At 46.9% G+C, this 23,799-nt stretch overlaps 1 protein-coding gene across 2 annotated transcripts; it reads left to right on the top strand.

The window, feature by feature from the left end:
- Positions 1–228: 228 nt before the first annotated feature.
- On the top strand, positions 229–15,953 carry UBL7 (ubiquitin like 7). 2 transcript variants are annotated; one of them, XM_037833442.1, is made up of 11 exons: positions 229–353; positions 1,683–1,895; positions 2,652–2,771; positions 6,162–6,244; positions 7,031–7,115; positions 7,705–7,762; positions 8,520–8,653; positions 8,913–8,962; positions 9,224–9,391; positions 9,995–10,117; positions 15,705–15,953. In XM_037833442.1, the coding sequence occupies exons 2-11, from the start codon at positions 1,712–1,714 to the stop codon at positions 15,840–15,842; spliced, it is 1,143 nt and encodes a 380-aa protein (XP_037689370.1). In that variant the 5' UTR covers positions 229–353; positions 1,683–1,711; the 3' UTR covers positions 15,843–15,953. The 2 variants fall into 2 exon arrangements, with proteins under 2 accessions (XP_037689370.1, XP_037689371.1); XM_037833443.1 differs by lacking the exon at positions 229–353 and adding an exon at positions 413–578.
- The last annotated feature ends 7,846 nt before the right edge of the window (positions 15,954–23,799 follow it).

Raw genomic sequence — 23,799 nt, forward strand, 5'->3', positions numbered from 1 at the left:
CTCGACATAATCGACGGGCTTTCTATTCTTCTCAGAATTACAGGGCTGGTTTTCGCTGTTTTAAAACCCGCACCACTCAAGCCTGGAAAGACTGACAAAAAAACAGGAGCGTCTCCAACAAAAGCACGGAGAGGCCTTCGCATCAGAACTTTTGAGCAGCCCAGGAGCCAGGTTCCTCACCGAAGCCGGAGATCCCGCAGTACCGCCCGCGGGCCGGTAATTTATAGGGGGCGGGGCCCGCAGCGGGAACTGCAACTCCCAGCATGCAGCGCGGAGCTTCCGGTTTCCGGCGAGAGGGCCAGAGTGAGTGTTTACACCGGCGGCACCGCGGCCGGGTTCCTTCCGCGGGACGGGTGAGGGCGCCGTGCCCCGGGTCGCGCGGGCTCGACGGGAGTGGGCTAGTTAGCAGGACCCACGGGAGCGGTGGGGTCGTCACCAAAGAGATAGTGTCTCTGCCCCACTACTAGCTTGCTGTGACATGGGGCCAGTGACTTCACCTTTCTGAGTCTCTGTTCCTTCATCTGTAAGATGTGGATGACAGTGTCAGCCTCAGGAAACAATTGTGAAGATTAAGTGAGGTATGGTGTATAAAAAGGACGTATATCTTCTCCTGTCGTAACAAGGTGGAAGGGTCTGCTGGGAAGTCTCTCAGCCTTTCTTTCCTCTTCCCTTCCAGAGAAGAGAAAGCAATAATGATGAGTTTTATCAAGGGTTTGTCAAAGGCCTTACAAGATTCTTCCACCCTCAGAGTTTCTGATTTACTTTCTGGGCATCCATATCTGCCAGGCATTGGAACAATAAAGTTGAAAGAGTTTAGTCTTTGCTATCAAGGACCCCCCAAAATAGTAGGCAAGTCTGAGAAGTAAACAGGTATTTATAGTCCTTTGTCCTTGGGGGATTGTAGGAACAACAGAGGAGGGAGAGCCTAGGAGAAGGAGAAGAGAGGACAGAGGAGTTGTATTTGGGTTGGTCTTGGTATGAATTTGCTAGGAGGCCAAAGACAGAAGAGGAATTACATGCAGAGATGTTAAATGGGGGAGAGCTTTGTGATGAATGGAGGCTTAGCGAGGTGTATTTACATGTTGGGGGAGGGCGGAGAGGCAGTGCGGGGCTCTGACAGGAAAGAACGCTGGCAGAGGGGGGCAGAATGTGAGTGGTTTTGACACCAGGATTTGGAGTTTAGATTTATTCATAGAGGTGGTTTGGAGCCATTGGAGGAGTTCTAAGCAGAGGGGTGACTCAGTCAGATCTGAGTTTTAAAATGAGTTGGTTGGCATCATAGATGTTTCATAAGGTAGAAGCAAGAGGCAAGGAACATGTTATAAAGCTGTTGTAATAGTTCAAGCAAGAGTTGATGGAGAAAATCCGAAAGAAGGAGTGTACAAAAGAAAAGGTTTGGATAATCTCATTTGAACCTCACAACATTCCAGTTAGGTTGGATGGTATTTTAATGTCCACTTTAAAGATGAAAAAAACTGAGGCTCAGTCAGCTGAAGTTACTTGCCCTCCATCAAGGATGAGTAAAGAGAGGATGCCAGATTCCAGTTCCTGCTTCCTGACACTGAATCCTGTATTTTTCTAACTGTTACACTGAATTGTCTCTCATTCAACCCCTTGGTGAGGTTGGGGTGGAATTGGGTAGTGGTTTGCTTTTCAGCTATTAAGGCTTTGTTCTTTTACAGGGAAAAAGAGAGAGCGCGAAAGAGAGAGGATGTCTCTCTCAGACTGGCACCTGGCAGTGAAGCTGGCTGACCAGCCACTTGCCCCAAAGTCCATTCTTCGGTTGCCAGAGACAGAGCTGGGAGAATACTCGCTGGGGGGCTATAGTATTTCATTTCTGAAGCAGCTCATTGCTGGAAAACTCCAGGAGTCTGTTCCAGACCCTGAGCTGATTGGTGAGTCTCTACAGACTAATTTCTTTTGGGGAATTGTATTTCTGGAATTACAAGAGTAAAGTAAAAGTAAGGGTTGGGATTTGTTGCCTCATAGTGTTAACAGTTCAGGGAAGTGAGTGTGGGCAAATAGAAATACAAGTTATACAATAAAACTGTTGGTTGCCATTTCAGTTATGTATCATACTCAACTACTTTATCACAAAGTTCCTTAACTCTGACATTGCTGAATTCTTTCTCTGAGAGAGCTAAAATTTGGGATGGGCTAGGGAAGGAGGAGTTGGTCTGGGGCAGCTCTCTGGTATATATTGCATTTGAGATAGGTCTTAAGAGATGATTAGGGGATTTTTGTTTGTTTGGTTAGAGGGAAGGTATAAAAGGTAATGAAAATGACAGGGCATTCCAGGTGAAGGAAGAAGTTTGTGGTAATTGATAATAGCATACTGGCCAAAACAGTTTTTTCAGTCATACTAGGACTGGGTTAATCCTTTTTTGTTGTATTTTTTCCATTCATTCTCCGTAATGTTAATTCTTGGGCTCTTTCCTTTGGACAGATTCTGTATAACTCCATTTTGTGAGTTTGTTACTTGATAACAATTGTTAAAATATATTTGTTAAAAAAGTACCTTTTTTTTTTTTTTTTTAGCATTTATTATTCTCTAGCTCTGTGTCCAATCAAGGTAAGGTTCTCAGAGGACAAAAACCAACTGTATAAACTGTTTTCAGGAGCAAAATATAAATGGACTGTACCTTTTTCAGATCTGATCTACTGTGGCCGGAAGCTGAAAGATGACCAGACCCTCGACTTCTATGGCATTCAACCTGGTTCAACTGTCCATGTTCTGCGCAAGTCCTGGCCCGAGCCTGATCAGAAACCAGGTGTGTGAGCGGCTGGCCCTAGTCAGATGGGCAGAGTTTTTATAATATCTGCAAGTGAAAAGTCTGTGTGCTTTTGGGACATAGGCTTGGGTGGAGCAAAGGGGTGATTATACTGAGATGTTTATAAGGGATGTCTTTATTATTTATTGGATTAGATCACTTGATAGAGAGGCCAGTTTTGACCTTGCTGCCACCATTACTAATGGAAGGGGATTTGTTTTTCTACTTTCTAAGTTTCTTACCCGCCGTTTTCTAACATGGTGGGGAGCGTGTGTCTATTTTAAAACTCCTTTGGGTTAAGAACCTATTTCTCAGTGAACTTTGTATTCTTTTGTTGTTGTTGTTCACATTAGAAAAGAGCTAGAAACTTCTTGAATTCCTCTTGTGCTGTACTCTGTTCTCTTGTTAGCAAATCTTCCTACAAACTTCCTTTCTTCAGTTAGCTGACTCCTTCTGCTGTACTAGTAATTTATTTTCCTGAAGTTTAGAAATATGCAAACAGTGTTAAAGTTGCTCTTGGAGAAAATATACAGTGCTCCTAATGCCTTTTTGGTTTACAAATAAAAGATACTGCTTGTAATTCATGATTTAAATTTTGCATTTGTGTTTTAAAAAGCTACCCAAGATGAAGGTAAGCTGTATAGAAGAGATTACCTTAGCAGTTTGGCATATTTTTATAATGTTTCCAAGTACTAAAACAAGTTATCCACTTGAAATTTACCCTCTTTTCAGTTCTAAACAAAAAAGGACAAAAACAGCTTTTGAAAACTGATGGGAAATGAGAAAGAAAAGCAGCCCTTGATGTCTGTGGGCTTGCCTGGTACTATCAGCTAGGCCTTGGTGTTCTCTTGTTGAACATAAACAATTTCACAGATCATCAACATACGACAAGGCCACTGACTCTGAGACCATGATGGATCAAGACAAAAACAAGATCCCTATCATGTCTGAACACAGACAAAAGCCTGAAGCATTGTTCAAACCACAAAAATGACCAATTATCCCTCTAACTTGGCTGTTATGAGTGACTCCTCTTCTTCGCCAATTACATCTTTAGCCTTCCTCTAGTTTTCCCTCCTACTAGATAAGATTATAAAATCACTTGCACTTCCTGACAGCATCCAATCCAGAGAAAAGCCCTACTTCCTTAAACTTCCCCCAAAACCATCCAACCAAAGCCCAAATCCTATAATAAGTCCTTTCTGACATCCTCTTATTGAGACACCCCACAGTTCTCCATGGTGTGCATACTCACTGTCCATAATGAGCCATGTACCCAACTTGTTTAACAACAGATGTCCCCTGGTGGTCTTGGACTGGAGGGCCCTGGCAGAATGAAAGTAACATTTGTTGCTTCTGTGAACCCTATTTTCTTTGCTTTGGTATCTCATTTAATCAGTACAGTGGCCCTGAGTGTTTAGTAATGGCATTAGCAATTTAAAGATGAAAAGAGGGTTAGAAAGGTATTTAATTTAAAAAATGAATGCAAAAGCTGGGATGTGAACCCATGTTATCTTGGCTCATGACCCCATGTCCCTCCGCTGGACTGGCTGCCTCCCACTTCCAAAGGGTGAGATTAGCTCAGAGATGTTATGGAGACAACCATTGCTCTTAGCTGAGTATTATCTGAAGGTATTAAGAGTCTTTTTCCTCCCCCCTTCTGCCTAGAGATTTATTTTTTATATGAATGGATTTTTTTTATTGGGAGGTAACAATGACCTTTTAGATATGAAAATAAATTTTTTTTGTGAAGGTATTTTAGATATTTTATCCCTGAGTGCTATTCAAAAAGGAAGCACCTTTCTTGATCTCCCACTGGATCAGTCCTTCCCCTCCCACCTGGATCCCTTTGGTGGTTCTCCATGGCAGGTTACAAAGCCCCTCAGGATGTCACCTCAGCCTGCTCTCTGAACAGAGTTGTGCATCCCAACCTCCAGCCACAGAAAACAGCTTGCTGCTCCTTCAAAGTACTACATCTTTTATTCTTCCACACCTTTGCTCATGTTCTCGCTTTGGCTTGAAATGCCTTCACCCACCCCACCCCGCAGTAGACATCTGCTCTGCCTTAAACACCTGCTCACACAGTCTCCTGTGGGACCTCCTCCCACTCAGGGAGTCTTGCCTGCCTTTGTGTTCCCCGCCCCTGGGGTCCACATCTCTGCTCAGGTCCTCCATGGTATATTGAAATCGTGTCTTTGTGTGTTTGTTCTAGTCTCTTTCTCCTACTGTCCTAAGAGTTCCTTGATGTCAGAGGCTCTTTTATTCTTTGCATCCTGTGCCTCACCCAAAGCCAAACATAGAGTAAATGCTCAGTACATGGTTTTCGAATGAATAAATGAGGTAATTTACTTAAGATGAGATTTTTCGAAAGAGACAACCCGATTAAGACTGTCGGTAAGGGCATGGCTGCCACACTGAACCACTCCAGGGGTGCCCCCCTCCCCCAGGTTGGCAGCACATAGCTCAAACAGTTATAAGGAGTAGTACTACATGAGGAGAAGTATGCTTTAAAAAGTGTGCCTGGGGGAAACTGCCTACCTGCCCCTGCTTTCATTACCCAAATTTCTTTACCTATGAAATGGGCCCATGTCTTAAATAGGTAACCAAGTAAAACTAAGACAACTGCTAAACCTTTTCCCATATGTATGAATAATAGTTGTCCAGAAGTTGGAAAGGAGTTTTTGGCCCCAGTGAAACATTTGTTGTTGGGCCTGGGATGAAAGTTTGTTAAGAGCCTTAGAAATAAAGTTAAGTTTTCTTGGTCTGTCTTGTCTTTTCTTTTAAATTCAAGATGAGTATTACAGAATCCCAAAAGAAAACATCACAGAGGAAACAGTGACCCATGATCCTGTCACCTACCTCAGTACTCTTCTTTCCCTTGTCCCCTTCCAGCCGTGGACCACATGCACCCTGACATATTTTATGTAGTTTTCAGAGAGTACACTTACTACTTTTTCTTCTATTTCTTTCTCTCAACTTATTTTGTCAACATGGCTTCATATTGTTAGGATGGTTTGCAGCACTTATTTTAAATCCCTGCATGAGCAGCTGTTGAGTTGATTATACCTTCCCCCTTTTGCAATGTTAGAAGTCTAGAATTCCCGCTGTGGGAATTCTAGTAGGAAATCAAAGCCTTTTCTTTTGGGTGGTAATATTCCCCTTGGTTAAAACTTGGTTTTGTTTGTTTTACCTACTAAAGATTCTTAAAAGAGAGTACAGTTTTCACATCTGTGGTATAAATGTTTTTTTTCTGAACAGGTGCTCACATCCTCACTGGGGTGATGAGGGAAGGGAACCCTCAGCCCAGGCTGCACCCGGGCACGTGCTGAAGTGATGTTGCCATCGTGTCCGTGGCAGGGCCAGGGTAACTGTTGAGTGTCTTATCCCCAGAACCTGTGGACCGAGTGGCTGCCCTGAGGGAGTTCCGGGTGCTGCATACTGCCCTGCACAGCAGCTCTTCCTACAGAGAGGCGGTGAGTGGGTGTGGCAGCCCCCAGCCTCAAACTCTCTCTCCAGGACTGCAGGAGAGGGTGGGAATGCTGGCGAGTGGTGGCACGTGGAATCGGGACGCCTGTTACTGTGGCAACCAAGAGTTCCTCGTGGAGTTTGTGCCGTGTCTGTGGGCCTCATTAGAGGCCTGTCCTTCCCAAAGAGGCCCCCTCAGCCAGGCCTTGTTGATTCCCTCTAACGATAATACAACCTCTCTTGGTGACCTCAGGGAGTGAATATGGTTACAGCCAAAGGATCCTGATACTGTTTCTGCTGGGCCTCATTGTTGAACTGTGGCTGAACTGCTTTCCCACCACCCCTTACCTGGATTTCCTCACTGGGGAAAAAGGCTGATGTCTTTTATAGGAGACTTGGTAAACAATATTAATACAGCTATAAAATTCCCAGTATATACAAATACAAAATGATAATTGTATGTGATTGAAAAGGACTTTTGGGGCCTCAGAAAACCCTTGTTATTGGGCTTGTCATGAAAGCTTTTATTTTGGAAGCATTAGAACTGTAGGTGGGGGAAAGGACCACAGAGATTGAGCTTTATTGTGGTCTTACTTTCTTTGATTGTTTCTTTTTCCTCTAGGAAGCCATAATCTCAGAGAAAAAAAGAGGTTCATCTGTTTCCTGGGGCTTTTGTGTCATTGTGGTGGTACAGGTGCAATCACTTACAGGGAGGAAATACTTAAGGGGAGTATGGGTACTTACTGAGTGCGTAGGGCTGATTGGAGTGCTAGCCCTCCCCATTTCTCCTGCAGGTCTTCAAGATGCTCAGCAATAAGGAATCTCTTGATCAGATCATTGTGGCCACCCCAGGCCTCAGCAGTGACCCCATTGCTCTTGGTAAGTACGGGACTGAACTTGAGGAAGTAGGAGTTGTTGGAGAAGGAGATATCAGGAGAAGGCAGTAATCCAAAAGGAGACTTAGACCCTCTTTTGAAGGATCACGGTCTTATAGGGAGAAGGGGTGTCACCAAGATGTCATAGTTAGACCCAGTCCTTCAAGAGCTCTTAGGCCCATGGAAAGATTGTGGCTTAACATCATAAATGAGGTATGAGGATGCCAAGTGAGGGCAACAGTTAGCCTGAACCACAGCAATCAAAGAAGACTTCCTGCAAGCCTTGATAGTTAAGGGAAGAACTCCGAGATATGGGGAAGAGGAGACTGCCAGTGGTTGGTACTCAGTATGTGTCTTAAGTGCAGGGGGCAGTGGAAAGCAGGGGAACATTCCCTCCAGAACAGGATGTAGTAACAAGACGGAAAGTACTTGTGTTATGCTGCTTGGTGCTGGGATTCCCCCTGCCTCTCATGAGGGCTGATTCTTGGTCCTGTGTCCCTGTTGAGCCGGTGGCTCTGAGGCCTGAAGCCTCTTCTCCTTCCTGGATCTGGCCAGATTTTCATTCTCTGAGGTGGGCCATCTTCTTTTTTCAGGGGTTCTTCAAGACAAGGACCTCTTCTCTGTCTTTGCTGATCCCAACATGCTTGATACGTAAGTGTAACCACCTTATCCAAGGGCATCTTATGGCTCCTTACTTGGTTGGGCCAGAACCTTATTTGTTGCCCTGGATTCTGCTCGTGGAGCCCTTTACCAGTCTGTCACCAAGTCTCCCTTCAAAATATGTCAGGAGGGTGTGGAAGTAAGAAAGGCAAGGGCTACTTGGGGGGTGATAAATCCCTAGGGCAGGGAACATGTGGAGAAGTTAGGATGAAGCAGGAGTCTGAGGGAAGAGCTTCGCCTGCCAGGCTCAGTTTAGATTTCATTCAGTAGCTATTAGGGAACCTTTGAAGGATTTTAAACTGAGGAAAAAAGAAGCAAGTACATAGATCCATAAATTTTAGAGCTGGAAAGGACAGTTGAGTTTGTATTTCCTTAATTTGCAAATAAAGAAACTGAGCCACTTCCTGGGAAGAGAAGGGCCCTCTCAAAAATTGCCCGGTGAAGTTGTGATGGAATCTAGACCAGAGACTGAGCCTGGAGCCTCCCAGGCTGTACATTTCCTGCCATGCCATGCCACCTCTTGCCTTTTCTGGGGGGGAAGGCCTCTGGGTAGTGATGAATATGCTGTGGATCCTGGGAACTGAAGGACAGTGCCTCCTGGAGGAAGTTGCTAAAGACTGAGGAATTTAACGGCAGGCACTGGGGGCTCGAGTGTTGTGAGGGAGCACCCAGAACTCCTCCCCACCCCCATGACTGAGGGTGCTCTTTCCTTCTCAGTCACCCTTAAGTTTCTTTCTACCCCTCCCAGGTTGGTTCCTGCACATCCGGCCCTGGTCAATGCCATCGTCCTGGTTCTGCACTCGGTGGCAGGCAGCACTCCGCTGCCTGGGGCCGACTCTTCTTCCCGGAGCATGCCTTCTAGCTCCTACCGGGATATGCCAGGTGAGCCCCAGGAGAGTGTCAGGTGAGCCCCTCAGGAGCTGGCAGCGCCCAGGGATGCACTTTACTCAGCAGCTATGTATAGCACTGGCAGAGGGCGTTACTTGGGAACTCTCAGTTTGAGTCAGGAAGTGCATCTGTCCTGTAATTTTCCAAGAGGAAAGATGAAACTATGAATTTGGAGAGTAACTTGAGCTGAGATTTTGGAGCTGTGCCTACGCCTCTCTGTTCTTCCTTCTGAAATCTGTTCTCCCTCCCCCAGGTGGCTTCCTGTTTGAAGGGCTCTCGGATGATGAGGATGACTTTCACCCAGTGAGTAGTCTGGCCGCCTGTCATTTGAGGGAGATAGTGCCGGGGATGTGCCCCAACTTGGGCCGAGCACCCCCAGGGCTGGGAGGTAGTCACAGGTTGTTTGGTTGCCAAGTCCATGCCATGCCATTCTTTTTTTCTGGATTCCTTTAAGAACCTGGAAGCTTAGGGACTCTCCCTAAGAACCATTCCTGGAGTGGGGGTTGGGTTCATCTGGGAATTTTACAGTGCTGTTTCCCTGATTCTGTTGTCTCCCTTTTCCAGAGCACCAGGTCCACACCCTCTAGCAGCACACCCAGCTCCCGCCCAGCCTCCCTGGGCTACAGTGGAGCTGCCGGGCCCCGGCCCATTACCCAGAGCGAGCTGGCCACTGCCCTGGCCCTAGCCAGCACTCCAGAGAGCAGCTCTCACACACCGACTCCTGGCACCCAGGTATGGAGAGAGGGCTGGGAATTGAGGCCAGGCCCCTAAGGGAGACGCTCCCTAGCAGGAGAGTGGGTCTGCCTTTGCTGACTCTAGTGCTGAATCTGGTTTGAGTGAAAGTCTGCCTGGAGCCCTGATGGAGATTTTTTGTTGCAGGGGGCAGGATGGGTGGTTTCCCCTCACTTGCTTTTAGTACTGAGAAGTCCAGGTTTCGGCATAGTCCTGATTGATTCCTCCTCCTAGTAGTTCAGAAGGCTCTCCCCTCACATAATGTGCCCTTCCATATCCCTGACGGGAGCTACACATCAACTGCTTAAGAATTCCTGATAATGGGTCACTACCAGTTTCCAAGGCCATCTCTCTCAGTGGTGGGGTTCTAGGCTGAGTCAGGGGACTTGGATTCCATTTCCCTGGAGCAAAAGAGAATGGAACCTTTCCTGCCCACGTGGAGAGCTTTTAGGTACCTTTGTGTAGTTGTCTCATGGGCAGGCCGTTGTTGTGAGGCTGTAGTTAGGCACCCCAGGAGCCTTGTGGGTGATGTTTCAGCAGTAGCCGTCTGCTGTGAGATTGAGATGGCACTGAGGGTGGCACTGACCACTGATTTGTCTCCAGGGCCACTCCTCAGGAACCTCACCAATGTCCTCCAGCGTCCAGTCAGGGACGCCCATCACCAATGATCTCTTCAGCCAAGCCCTACAGCATGCCCTGCAGGCCTCTGGGCAGCCCAGCCTTCAGGTCAGTCTTCCCCATTTCCAGTTTTCCATGTGGCTTCTTAGTTACATTGGATTCCAAACTTCTTCTGCTCTCTGGAGGTCTTTCCCATTTGCCATGCTTTGCTGTAGAAACAGCTGGGGCATGACAGTGGGAGAGCTGAGGAAAGTACAGCAAGGGCAGTGGTCCCTCTGGTTTCTTTCTGCACCCAGTGACCACAGCCTGACAATACTGAACTGGCCTAGATAACCATGGCAGTTTTAGTCAAGGAGTCATTCATTCATTCAGTGAGCGTTGACTGATCACTGAGCGTGTACGCACCAGGCCTGGTTACTTCACGTGGCCCTCCTGACAGTGAGTTGGGAACAGGGCAGGACATATATACAACTTGTCTTTCCCTGCTGACATTGCTCTCCAACTCAGGAGCTTTCAGTGGCCCCACCTGGTCTGTAAAATGAATCCAGTTTTGTGTGGTGTGTTTTTTTTGTTTGTTTGTTTTTTTAATTTAATAAATTTTATTTTGAAATAAATTCAGTCTTACAGGAACAGTTGCAAAAACAGTACAAACTCCATACATAGACCTCCATCATACCCCGACCCCCCTCCCCCAATACCCCGATCCATCACCTTTAGGATCCTGTCACACCATCGTTTCTTTCTCCCCCCCCCTCCCTCCCTCCCTTCCTATCTGTCATCCATCATCTATTGCTCTGTCCTCTGAACATACGAGAGCAAGCTGCACATATCTTTGAACAAACAGTATAATTCACATATACCTTTCCCATGGACAAGAACATTCTTTTATGCGATCTCATTAAGCGCAGCTAAGAAGTTCAAGAAATTCAACATTGATATAAAGCTTACATTCTATATTTCCTTTTTTTTTCTCTTGTGTCCCATCTGTGTCCCTTTGAGCCTCCTCTTCTCCATCCTCAGATCCCATCCAGGATCATCCTTGGCATTTAATTGTCATCTATTTAGACTGGCTTTTTTTTTTTTTTTTTCCAATTGTGGAAACATATATATAGCCTAAATCTTCCCATTCCACCCCCTCCCTAGCATTCCATTAGTGGGATTAATCACATTTAGAATGTTGCAATGCTATCACCTTCCCACCATCCATTTCTAGAAGTTTCTCTTCACCCCAAACAGAAACCCTACTCTCATTTCTTAACTCCCCATTGCCCCTTCCCCTGCTTCTCGGAACCCCTACTCTACTTTTCATCTCTATGGTCATATTCTCTGATGCTTTCTTTGTGTTTACCGTGGGGCTTAAATTTAACATCTTAAATCTATAACAATCTTGTTTTTCTTTGATACCAACTTAACTTCCATATGACACATAAACTATGTTCCTATACTCCATCATTCCCCCACCTTTATGTAGTTCTTGTCAAAAATTACATATTTTACGTTGAGTCCAAAACCACTGATTTATCATTACAGTTCATGTATTTTAGATCCTGTAGGACGTAAATAGTGGAGTTATAAATCAACAATACAGTAGTATTGGTATTTATATTTACCATGTGATCTTTACTGGAAATCTTTATTTCTTCATGTAGTTTAAGTCAATTATTTAGTGTCCCTTCCTTTCAGCCTGCTCAACTCCCTTTAGCATTTCTTATAAGACTGATTACTGGTGATGAAGTCCCTCAGCTTTTGATTATCCGGGAAAGTTTTCATCTTGCCCTCATTTTTATCCTCTAGGTGTTTGTGAATTCTCCAAGTCTCTGAAGGTTATTGGCTTCTATTTGTTTTCCACTGTGGTCAGAGAATGTGCTTTGAACAAATTCATTTTTTTTTTTAATTGAGGCTTGTTTTTATGTCCCAGCATATGGTCCATTCTGGAGAAAGATCCGTGATAACTAGAGAAGAAGTGTGTCCCGGTGACCTGGGATGTAATATTCTATATATATCTGTTGAAATTCTCTATATCTGTCTCTCCTTTCTTTGTTTCTCTGTCAATAGGGCTCCCTTTAGTATCTGAAGTAGGGCAGGTCTTTTATTAGCAAAATCTCTCAGCATTCGTTTGTCTGTTAAAAATTTAAGCTCTCCCTCAAATTTGAAGGAGAGTTTTGCTGGATAAAGTATTCTTGGTTGGAAATTTTTCTCTCTCAGAATTTTAAATATGTCATGCCACTGCTTTCTCACCTCCATGGTGGCTGCTGAGTAGTTACTTAGTCTTATGTTGTTTCCTTTGTATGTGGTGAATTGCTTTTCTCTTGCTGTTTTCAGAACTTGCTCCTTCTCTTCAGTATTTGACAGTCTGATCAGAATATGCCTTGGAGTGGGTTTATTTGGATTTATTCTATTTGGAGTTCGCTAGGCATTTATGCTTTGTGTATTTATATTGTGTAGAAGGTTTGGGAAGTTTTCCCCAACAATTTCTTTGAATATTCTTTCTAGACCTTTACCCTTCTCTTCCCCTTCTGGGACACCAATGAGTCTTAGATTTGGATGTTTTATTTTATCTATCATATCTCTGAGATCCATTTCAATTTTTTTGATTTTTTTCCCCATTCTTTCTTTTGTTCTTTCATTTTCTGTTCTGTGGTCCTCAAGGAGGCTGAGTTGTTGTTCAGCTTCCTCTAATCTTGTATTATGAGTATCCAGAGTCTTTTTAATTTGGCCTACAGTTTCTTTAATTTCCGTAAGATCTTCTGTTTTTTTATTTACTCTGCAATATCTTCTTTGTGCTCTTCTAGGGTCTTCTTTATGTGTTTTATATCCTGTGCCATGCTCTTCTTCATGTCCTTTATATCCTGTGCCATGTTCTTGTTGCCTGTCTGTAGTTCTTTGATTAATTGTGCCAAGTACTGTGTGTCTTCTGATCTTTTGATTTGGGTGTTTGGGTTTGGGTTCTCCATATCGTCTGGTTTTATCATATGCTTTAAGATTTTCTGTTGTTTTTGGCCTCTTGGCATTTGCTTTACTTGATCTTTAATTTGTTAGAATTGCAGCTTGGTGGCGTACACTTTCTCTAACTAACCAGCAGATGGCATCCGTGAGTCACCTATTCCCCTCAAGTTAGTTCTCCCCAACTTTGTGGTGCGTGGGATCTGATTCTTGTGGGGTCCAACTATTGCACTTAATTTGGGTGTGTTGTCGGTGCTGTCCACCCTGAATGAGGGGCATGTGTCTGAGCGGTTAGGGAGGAAGGGCAGCTTTAATAATCAAAACTCCCAGGTGTTCCTGGAGATTTAAGGCTGTTCTCTGCCGCTGACCCAAAAGTCCTTGGTATTGGCGTAGGTTCCCTGGGATTTCTGAGTGGTTCCCCCTTCCCTGCTGTGCTCTTCCAGGACCTCTGCTGAGGGAGGGAGGGCTGTGCCATGTCACAAGTGCACGCCAGCCTCCAGGGAAGCCCTGGGATGCCGGGCTGTGCAGGGGCGTTCCCAGCCCGCTTCGAAGATGGTTGAATGGGACGCGTTAACTTCCCCCTTTCCACACAGCTCCACCCTCCCAGTTCCGGGACAATCAGCCGTGGGTGTAGTAAAGGCCGCTGTCCACGGCTGATACTGTGGCGTGTGAGTGGTGCTGCGGGAAAGACTCCCTGGGTTTCTTGGCGTGGCTGTGTGCTGTGAGTTCAGCCCCGGGCAGGAGTGCCCCCACCCGCCGGGGAGATGGCTGCAAGTTGTGTGTTTTTTTTCTCCTTTTGGCTCCCCTTTGCTCCCCTGGGCCTGAGACAATCAGCAGTGGGTGTGGGAAGGGGTATCCTCCATTCCAGACACCGAGGTGTTAGCCCAGCCCACTCCCATCGTATCTGCAGCTGCTCCCGGGCTTCTTTTTTTTGTTTTTTAAAGAACTAGTCCATCTCCAAATGCCAACCCACCGTTTCCCCACACCACAGCGTGGCCGAGGGACTTTCAGCCGGCTCACTCACTCGTTTCAGAATGCAGACTCCTGGTTTCACCAAATGCATGTTCCCTGTGGATTTAGCAGACCTTGTCTGGCTGGGCTACTCTGGAAGTGGTGTTCTGGATCACTTTCTAGTTTTTATCTAATATTTTTCATGGAGGTGTTTTTTTTGCCCTGTCTTACCTAGCCGCCATCTTAGGTTCCTTGTGTGGTGTTTTAAGCATGCCTCATTCTCACCCCAGCCTGCCTGCCTCTCTGAATTTGTATTTCATCCTGCCTTCTCCTTCCCACCTGCAAACACATGGTTTCCCTCTCTAAGCTAGCTGTCTTTGCTCTGCTGTTCCCTTAGCCTGCAGTGCCACCCACCCCACCTGGGACATCCCACACATGCCATGTGTGGGGCCCAGTTAAAGGTTCTGAAGTTAAAGGCTCTCTGCCTTAATGCTTAGCTGATTTGTTGTATTGCCTTGCAGTTTTCGGGGTCCTAGCTCCTCATACCTGACCTGGTATTTAGCAGATGCTCAGTGAATGTTTGAATGGATGAATGAATGAATGACTTACTTGCATTTCTGGTAATTGCCGGACTGATTTGTTACTCTCCCCTGCCCGCCTCAAACTCGTACCCAGATGGAAGGCCCTCTAAGGCCAAGGGAAAGGTTTTATCATCCCTGTAATATTCTAGGACATTGTTTCTTAAGTCTTTTGAGACCATGAAATACCAAATAATAATACTTTTTAATGTGAAACACTTTGGGAAAACTAAAAGTAGAAACCCTCCCAAGCAGTCTTAAAACAGAGAGAAAAAGTAATTTAATTTCATGGTTTAGACATCAATGGAGCCATGGAAGTACTAGAAGAAAATATAGGTGAATTTCTTTACAATCTTATAATAGAGAAGACCTTTCATAGCTGAAACTCAAAATCCAGAAGCCATTAAATAAAAGAGTAATCAAGTTTGAGTTTCTAAAAGTGAAGTTTTCAGCATGGCAAACCAAACCAAACGAAAAAGCAAACATGATCTGAAGGTTAAAGATAAACTGGGAAAACAAGTTCTTAACAAATATCAGACAATGGGCAAATCTCCCTGGTTTCTAGAAGTCCTAGAAATTTGAGAACAATTAATACTGTAGAAAAATAGGCAAAGGATATGAACAGATAATTCACTGAAAATGAAATACAGTGAAAATACATTCCTAGCAACCCTATTTCTAGGAATTTATCCTGGGATGTGTGTGCCTGTAGAATATGACATTCATACAATGTTAGTCATTGCACCATTGTTTGTAATAGCAAAAAAATTGGAAATAGCCCAGTTGTGTTACATTTCGGGACATCCACAAGATGGAATATTACACAGTTATTCAAAAGCTCTGTATGAACTGGCATGGAAATATTTCCAAGATAGATTGATTCCATTTAAAAAAATGAGTGTAGAACAGGGGTATGAAAAAAGGGTAAATATAGAAACATATATTTATATTTCTCCAAAGAAACAAATAAAATTGGTTATCTGAGGATGGGATGGGAGTGGATGAGAGTAAAACTCTTCACTATGTATGTTCAGAAACAAAACTCATTTTAAAATTTATTTTCTAAACCCTCAAACACATCTTTTAGCCTTTCTAGAAGCCATCAGGTTCTAAGTTCAGAAACATTGCTGTAGGAATCCCGCCTTCCTTTCTTCCCCCTGAAAGGATACAGTCAGCAGTAGGATCCCAACTAATAGCTTCTGCCTGGTCCTGTCTTTCCACAGAGCCAGTGGCAGCCCCAGCTGCAGCAGCTGCGTGACATGGGTATCCAGGACGATGAGTTGAGCCTGCGGGCCCTGCAGGCCACCGGGGGAGACATCCAGGCGGCCCTGGAGCTCATCTTTGCCGGAGGAGCCCCCTGAAATCCATGTTCCTTCTGAGTCCCAGCAGGCTGCAAAAGCGGCTGTCCGTAGGAGGCACTCATAAAGTTGCCACCTCTCTCCTGTCCCCAATATATCTGCTGATCAACTCTCCCTGCTTTGTCCGATGTTTAGCTCTTCTGGCTGATCTGAGTTGGCAGAGGCAGCGGGGCAAGCAAGGTGTATGTGTGGGTCTTGGTGCGAGAACAGGGCTAGCCCTTGATTCCAGGCCCTGGATGTCATGGGATACTTCAGCTATGCCATGCCCACATTCACTTTCAAGAGAAATTTCCAGCAATAGCCCTGGGACTCTTGGGTCTCTTGGGGTGTGACATCCTCAGGATGTGCCCAAGGCTAGAGCAGGGCTGCTACCCAATCTTCAGGGTGGCTGCTGTGTTGTGGCTGTGGCCAGCAGAGCTCATATTTCTGCAATATCCAGTTTGGGGAGTGTCTCGGAGGACTTTCAGAAGTAGCATGTGGGGGCAGCTTGCCCTCCACATCACTCCCTCTTCCAAAGGCTTCTGAGACATTCCTTGTCCCTCCCCTGGCTCAACCTCACCAAGCATTCTTTGACATCTATTCTGTAGGGCTGCCAGATTCTAGGCCTCAGAGCTGTGCCAGGAGGCAGGGCCCGCTTCTCTGTCCTGAAGGCATAAATACAAGAGCAGTTAAATAACAATACTAAACAACAACACCAACACGAGCAGGGCTCAGCTTTAATATTGAAGAGAGGGCACCAAACCCCCAGCTGCTGCTCCATCTGCCTGCGTTCTCATTCCCCTTGGCACAGTGTTCCCGATGGCATCACAGACGTGTCCAAATTGAGCAAGTGGGTTTCACGTGCTTTGAATACTTTTTTTAGAAGAAAAAGGTCCTTCCCCTTAGATGGTGTTTCATTTGAGAACCAATGCAGGGGTGGAAAAGAGCTCAGAGGTCTGTGCAAGCTCCGTGCCTTCAGCAGACGTTTCCTTCGCAGCACCTGCAGTTGTGGTCCTTCAGCTTCTGCTCATCACCTCCTGGGACTAAAAGTTGACTACCTGTAAGGACAGCCTACTCTGTCCTTTAACAGTTCCCCAGAGCATTTGCCCCTTAGTCCCCTTTCTGTCCTAAGAGGCTACACAGAAGGAACCTGCTCCCTCTTCTGCATTAGCAGGGTTTCAGTTACTTAAGGAGAGTTTGTGGTGATTCACCTGCCCCTTTGACCTGTCATGGTTTGGGTCCCCAGCACATCCTGTTCTTTTCTCTGGATGTCCTCCAGTTTATCAGGGATACTCTTAAAGGGAGCTAATCAGAAGAATCCACTGTCCAGATACGGCCTGAATAGCACATTTTTCTTTCCCTCGTTCAGAAGACATGAGAAGTCTCTCCACATTTCCCTCTCAATCCTGGGATTAATGTTGAGGGGTGTTTGCATTGGCAGAAAAGATTCAGAACACACCAGGCTTCCTGGTGCCAGGCATGTTTGTGCCTCAGTGGTCTGCCTGGAGCCCAGCTGCCTCCCTGTGGTTGGGAGCAACAGCAGGAAGCTCTGTGTCTGAACTCAATGTCTCTGGTTGTTTGTGGTGGAAACAAAGGCCAGTTTGGTCCTCTTGGGCCTGTCTTGGTCAGATGGGGCTGACACAGCCCTTCCCTTCCCCATGATACAGCCTGCCTAGAGCTGATTTCCATTCTGTGGCAACTGTCACCCTGCCCCCAAGGACTGCTTTCAGAGGCACTGGGGCTCCTAACTCCCCCAACCCCATTATACTGTGGAACATTTGGGTAACCCTGCCCTATCCCAGGAACTGAGCCGCAAATACTGGTTAAACCTCTTCCCAGAACTGAGCTGTCCCCATGATTTCCCTTTCCTTTCTTTGTCATCTTTTTCCTCCAGGGTCTTGGCAAGTTGGCTTTGGGCTTCCTGTGGCCATGTTTTAAATAGTAGATGTTGAGACTGATAAGTGCCCCCACTGAGCCTGGGGCTTTCCATGGGCCGAAGGACTCCTTCCTCACTATTGTTCCTTTCAATCTAAAGCTTCACCCTTCCAAAAACATTCACTGAGCCTCTACTCTGGGCCAGGTAAACATGACAGGGTCCTTGCCTTCTCCAGGCTGTGTTGTCGATAAGTAAGCAGATGTTTACACTGAAGCCTGAGGAGAAGTGTGCCAGGTGTGCCCTGTGAGCTGTCGGGGCTCATAGGAAAGGGGCTATCTTGGGTTGGGGGTGGAGGAGAGCCGAGTGAAGGCTTCTTGGAGAGAGTGGCATCTAAGCTGAGACCCAAAGAGTCAGGAAGAATTGGGCAGGAAGGAGGGCGTTCCAAAAGAAATGTTTGGAAACGCTGGGAGTGGGGAGAAAACAAGGTTCCTGTAGTCATGTATGTTGGGGTGGACACTGAGGTGAGGAGATAGGCAGGGGCTAGATCTCTTTAAGCCACATTAAGGAGTTGGGGTGGACTTTGAAGATAATGGGAAGTCATGGAAGAGTTTCAACCAAGGGAGAGAGTTGGAGTTGCAGTTTAGAGAGGGCATTCTGGCTGCTGAGTGGTGAATAGATGGGAGAGGGAGAGTTGGAGGGAGACCAGTGAGGAAGCTGTGGCAGTGACTTAGAAATGATGGTGGGCTCACCTAGCATTGTGGCAATGGAGACGGAGGGGAGTGGATGGAGAAAGACTTAAGGAATTAAAATTGATATCACATCTTTGGGGACCATGAGTGTACTATTACTACCTACATTTTATAGATGGCACAAAGGTTCAGAGAGGTGAGACCATTTGTTCTCATTCTCATGGTCAGGCAGTGGGTAAGGTGACCTAGAAACTCAGGTTATGTCTTACTCGAAAGGTGGACCCTTTTTACCACTGCCTGTGGCCTCTGAAAGGGGGAGGAGTGTGGAGGAGTGAGGGGCCTGAATGGGCTGAGGAGCTTGGACTTAGGTATCCTGAGGGCAAAGAGCACTCCATGGAGGGGAGCAGATTTGTATGTGAGATGAATCTGACAGCTGCGTGGAGGCTGGATTTGTGGGAAGTGAGACTGGGGGCTGGGAGAGCAGCTAGGAGGCTCGCTGCCTCCAGATGGGAACTGGTGGGGGCCTCAACTAGAGCTGCAGCAGGGGAGCTGGGTGGCGGGCAGGGATGTGAGGTGTTAAAGACAGACTAGTTCTGGGGTATGAGGGAGAAGAAGCACACGGGATGTGAATGGGTGGATGGTGGTGCAGCAAGAAGAGGGGATTGGGGTCAGGAATTAAAATGTGAGACCAGTTTTGGCCTGTTGAGCTTGAGGTGCCATAGGGTGGCCAGGTCTTGTAGTAAGTTGGGTGTTTCTGGACTGCAGGTACTGATCAGGAAGTTTTAAGTTGAAGACTGGGCATGTATCACATGAGAAGGTAATTCAGTTTTGCAGAGAGAGAGAGAGAGGACAAGAGATACCCACTAAGGAGTTAATTTTTATGGGAAATGGTGACTGCTGGACCTGGGAAATGAAAGGGAGTCAGGGTCTGCAGCTTCTGGGAAGGTAAAAGCAGGAGTCAGTGAAGCTGGGGAAGTGGAAGGAACTGGGCAAAGAGGGCATGGTTGGTGGTATCACATGCCACAGAGAAACCTAGTAACAGAAAGACTGACCTTGGACTTGCTGACCTGAGCTGTGATGACCTTGGCAAGATGCTACAGTGGACCCAAAACCAGATTGCAGAGGCTGAGGGCTGAATAGGTGGGCAGCATAGGCAGGGAGGGCAGAGAACCTTGATGCTGATGGTAAGAGAGGGTGGTAGTTGGAAGAGATGGGGTTGAGAGTGAGCTTTTTCAGTTCACCAGAGGTGAAGTTGGAGTTGATCACGAGCCCTTTTCTAGGAAGCTAAGGGAAAAAAAAGGAAGAGACCTTGAAATAGAATATGCAAATATGCAGAGATGGGTGAGTTCTCAGAACAGATCCCTTCTCCTGATATAACTCAAATTTGTCTAGGCTGGCATGGGCTGGGCTGGCACAGCTTGCTGGGCACATGGGCCCTGGTTCTGCTCTTCGCCTCAGCCCCATCTGGCCTGGGCCCCAGACCAAGCCCTCAGAGCCCTACCCTGAGGTGGCTTCTGGTTGCCTCTGCCATAAGTCTTGGCAGTGAATGTTTGGTGAGGATGTCAGGGGTGGGAGGGCATTTATTCAGGCCTTACTCTGCTTACCCAGCCTTTCCAACAGGTTGGGACCCCCTCTGGCTCTGGGCTGAGCTCAGGTCAGCTTGGCTGTACCTGATACCCCTGGGCCTGGGCCTGAATGGCTCCCATAAGCTCTGCAGTTGCGGGTAACAGAATTCAACTTCCTCCATGCTTTTAATGCTTTTTGAAGCAACCCAGGCACTGCCCTGCTCTACCTTGGCAAAACTGGTTAACAGCAATACAGTACAATAGTGCTCATTTATCAGGCACCATCTCTGTGCCAGCCACTGATCTACTCACACAGGCCATCTCAGTTGATTCTCATAACCCTAGAAAGTATATATCATCCCCATTTACAGATGAGTGCTTCCTGCTAGTAGGATGTGAGTGTGTTCTGGGAAACTGGCTGTTTGAGGGCTTGGGTGGGACGGTATCAGCATTGTTCTATCTGTGCACCGTTGTTCCTTCAGTGCCACATGCCTGGCTGGGCAGGCCTGAAAGTCATTCAGAGGGGCTGAAGGGTGTTTTAACCACTTATTATTCCTTGGAGAGGCAGCTTGGGTCTTGGAGGGGAATTAGGCTTCCGAGTCCTACTGATCGAGGTCCAGATCTCTTTCCATAGATGACCCAGTCTCTTGGAGCCTCAGTTGTGTCCTATTTGACATTTTGCCTTGACTTACGTAAGTGGATGCTGGCAATGTGTATCATCAGAGATGCCAGGGCACTCAAAGCTGGGCTGGTATATGTTCTAGATGACCAAATCAGGACATGGATAATGAGGAAACCATAACAAGAAGGACAGGGGCTGGGAAAGTCTAAGGTCCTGCAGTGGGGACCAGAAAACTAATTGCTCTTAGGCAGGATGGGATTTCATTTCTTCCCCTCCTGGAGGCTAGATTCTTAACACAGTGTCCCAGAAAGCCACTACAGATGCATGGGAATTGGCCCAAAGATTGACCCTGGGCTAAGATCAACAAGATTGAACTGCCTGGTGTCTCAGCCAAATAAGGCAGTGCCTTATGAGGTGCTATAATCTGGAGCAATGAAGCCTGTCTTTCTGAACCCTTTACTGCTCAGCCTTCACCTTAGGGATTGCTTCTGATCTGAGACCTAATCTTTTAGAGGAATGGACACACACAGGACCGCTTCGTACCTAGGAGGGACTTAATAGGTGGCGGTTAAATGATGGACTGATTATATCCTAGGAAACAACTGGGATTAGAGAGACTCCAAGCAAAATCCCTTGAGGAACCTATTTGGAACTTGAGATATTTACCCTGGAAAAAAAGAGCAGATTTAGAAGGGCATGATCTCTGTGTGGAAATCCCTGAGGGATTCTATTCCAGGGAAGAGGGACTAGATGTGGTCTCTGTGGCCTTGGAGAGCAGAGTTAGGACCACTGGATGGAAGTCTCTCCCACTGGGGAGGAAGGCTTTGTGTCAGAGCTAAACAAAGTGGACAAGGCCGCCTTGTGAGGTGCCCCAGTTTCTGGAGGTATGTGAGCAGAGGCTCATGACCACCTTAAGGGCTGCTGTCAGGAGCTTCTGGGCTGGACTGAATGACCTCTGAGAGTGACTTCTAACCCCGAGAACTGCGGTTCTTGGATCATTGTATCCATGAAAGAAAGTGAACTGTTTGTGGGTAAGTATATATCTGTAGGCTTATCTCCTCGCTGGGGTGGTCCCAGCAAGCCCAAGGACCACATCAGAGCTGGGAGGGTTCTGGGACACCTATCCAAGGGAGAGTTTAAAATGCATTTTAAATTCAAACTATTGTTCTCGGAGTACAAACTACAAAGAATATGCAGAAGATAGGATGAGGGAGCCTTGTCTATCCCTGGTTGAGATAGGAGACCAGGAAAAGAGCTGCTGTTGTAGCTCCTCTTTCTCATTTTGTAAACAAAGAAATGAAGGCCTAGAGCTGGGCAGGGCCTTGCTTAACTCTGGTGAGTGGCCAAGCTGGGACTTGATCTTTGGCTTCCCAGCCATGTCTTGTCAAGAGATTTTGTTGGGTTTGGTTGGTTCACCTGACTTCCACGAACTCCTGCTTTGCTTCAGGATGGGAGATGGACTTAGAAAGTGGGGGTGGGGTGGGGGAGTTTGTCTTCAGAAAGGCTTCCTAGTAGATCTCTCCTGGCTGCCTCCCAGCTACAGACTTAAGAGTCTGCTGACTCCTCTGGCTATTCCAGGAACGACCACCAGGTGGCAATCCCATCACGAGCCCAGTGCCCTGTTAGCAGAGTTAGGAGCAAAGGATGATGAGTTGCCCCAGGACACCATGGGAGCACCTGCCATGTTTTTAGGTGAACTGGGTGCCCTGATGGAGGTGGGAAAAGTCTATCTCTTCTCTACCAATCCCCTGTCACTGAATAATCCCCTGTGGATTTTTGCCCTTTTTGTCACTCACTCTCACTTAACTTGACTCACCAGGCTCAGATCCTAGCAGTTTAGGTGGACTCAACCAAATGAAAATGGGTCTAGAATGACTGGGACAAAGAACAGATAATACAGGAATGGGATCTGCTGGGAGGTGTGTTGACCCTCAGGGCTGAGAAGGGTGGTGGCAATTCTGAGAAGTTCTCCACTCAGGGTGGGCTGAGCCGATGTCAGGGGGATGGTGGGCTCTGAGCTGGCCTAGAAGGAAGAGACAAGCTTGGAAAGAGGGTAGGGGGTAGATCTCCTGGCAGAAATTTGGAGGTGGGCATGAGCACTGGGGGCAGGTGAGGTGCTGGGACCAGAACTTATGCAGGCAGAGGACAATTTCCTCTGTTCGTTGCTTGGTCTATCCTTGAGCCCTGATGTGGCCTTTTGAGAGTTGGGCCAAATACAATGGTAGCTAGGAGCTCAGAGGCTGTTGTGCTGTGCCTGTGGCCCACAATGAGCATGCAGTAAGCTGGAGGTCTTAGATGGGGGCTGTAGATCCTCTTTTGAATTATTTGCCAGTATTTTAAAACTGGGGATTTCAATCAAAACTCAAATTTCAGCTTCTCTTGAAAAATCAGTTTGCCCGTCACTACTGGGTATACTTCCCAATGGCCCCCATGGGCTGAAGCTGAGTAGTGACTGCCCTGTAGACACAATATTTGGTCTCCAATGCTCCCAGGCCCCACCCAGCCCACTTCACTCATTCTCATGACCTGCCTGGTCTCTCTGCCTCTGAAATAGGCGGTGGTTGGGGGTTGGGGGACATGGTAATTGCTGTTGATAGTAGCCAGAAGGCCTGGGCAGGTGCCAAGCTCCAAGGCCTTACAGCGGGAATGGGGTCTAGCATGAGGTGGCAGCTGTGGGCTTGGGCTCCATCCTTATACCTCCCACAGGCCTCTTGCCCATGTGAAGGCCATGTGCAGCCATGGAATCAAGACTGAGGAGGGGGCCAGAGGAAGCTTGGAGAGTGGAGGAATGAGCTGACTTGGGTCCTTAACCAAACATGAGGGGCTTTGGTTGGAGAGAGAGAGGAGAGCTCCCAGGGTCTCTGCTGCTGCCGCTGCTGCTTTGGGGCCATTAACTTTTTTTTTTTATTACTCAAAGGGTTTTCTTGGGTTTGGCTGTGCCCTCAGCTGCCCCCAGGGCTCAGGAAGTGGCCTGAACCTTCAAGGCATTTTTCTGCCCTCCTCTCCATCCTGGATAGAAGCCCCTGCATCATTTCTTTCTTCCAGCCTCCTCTCCTCATGCTTGTGTATGTGGAGCCATGGGGAGGGGGAATGTGGGAATGTGCCTCCCCCTCAGACCTGTTGGCATCTACGTCTGTTACTTCCTCTCCTGGTCCATTTCCCATCATTGCCTATGAGGGTGGATTGTGCTCCTATCCTTGGTCCAGGCCCAAGAACTATCCTTGGCCTC

This window comes from Choloepus didactylus, chromosome 4 (assembly GCF_015220235.1).
Source record: "Choloepus didactylus isolate mChoDid1 chromosome 4, mChoDid1.pri, whole genome shotgun sequence".
NCBI classification, from domain to species: domain Eukaryota; kingdom Metazoa; phylum Chordata; class Mammalia; order Pilosa; family Megalonychidae; genus Choloepus; species Choloepus didactylus.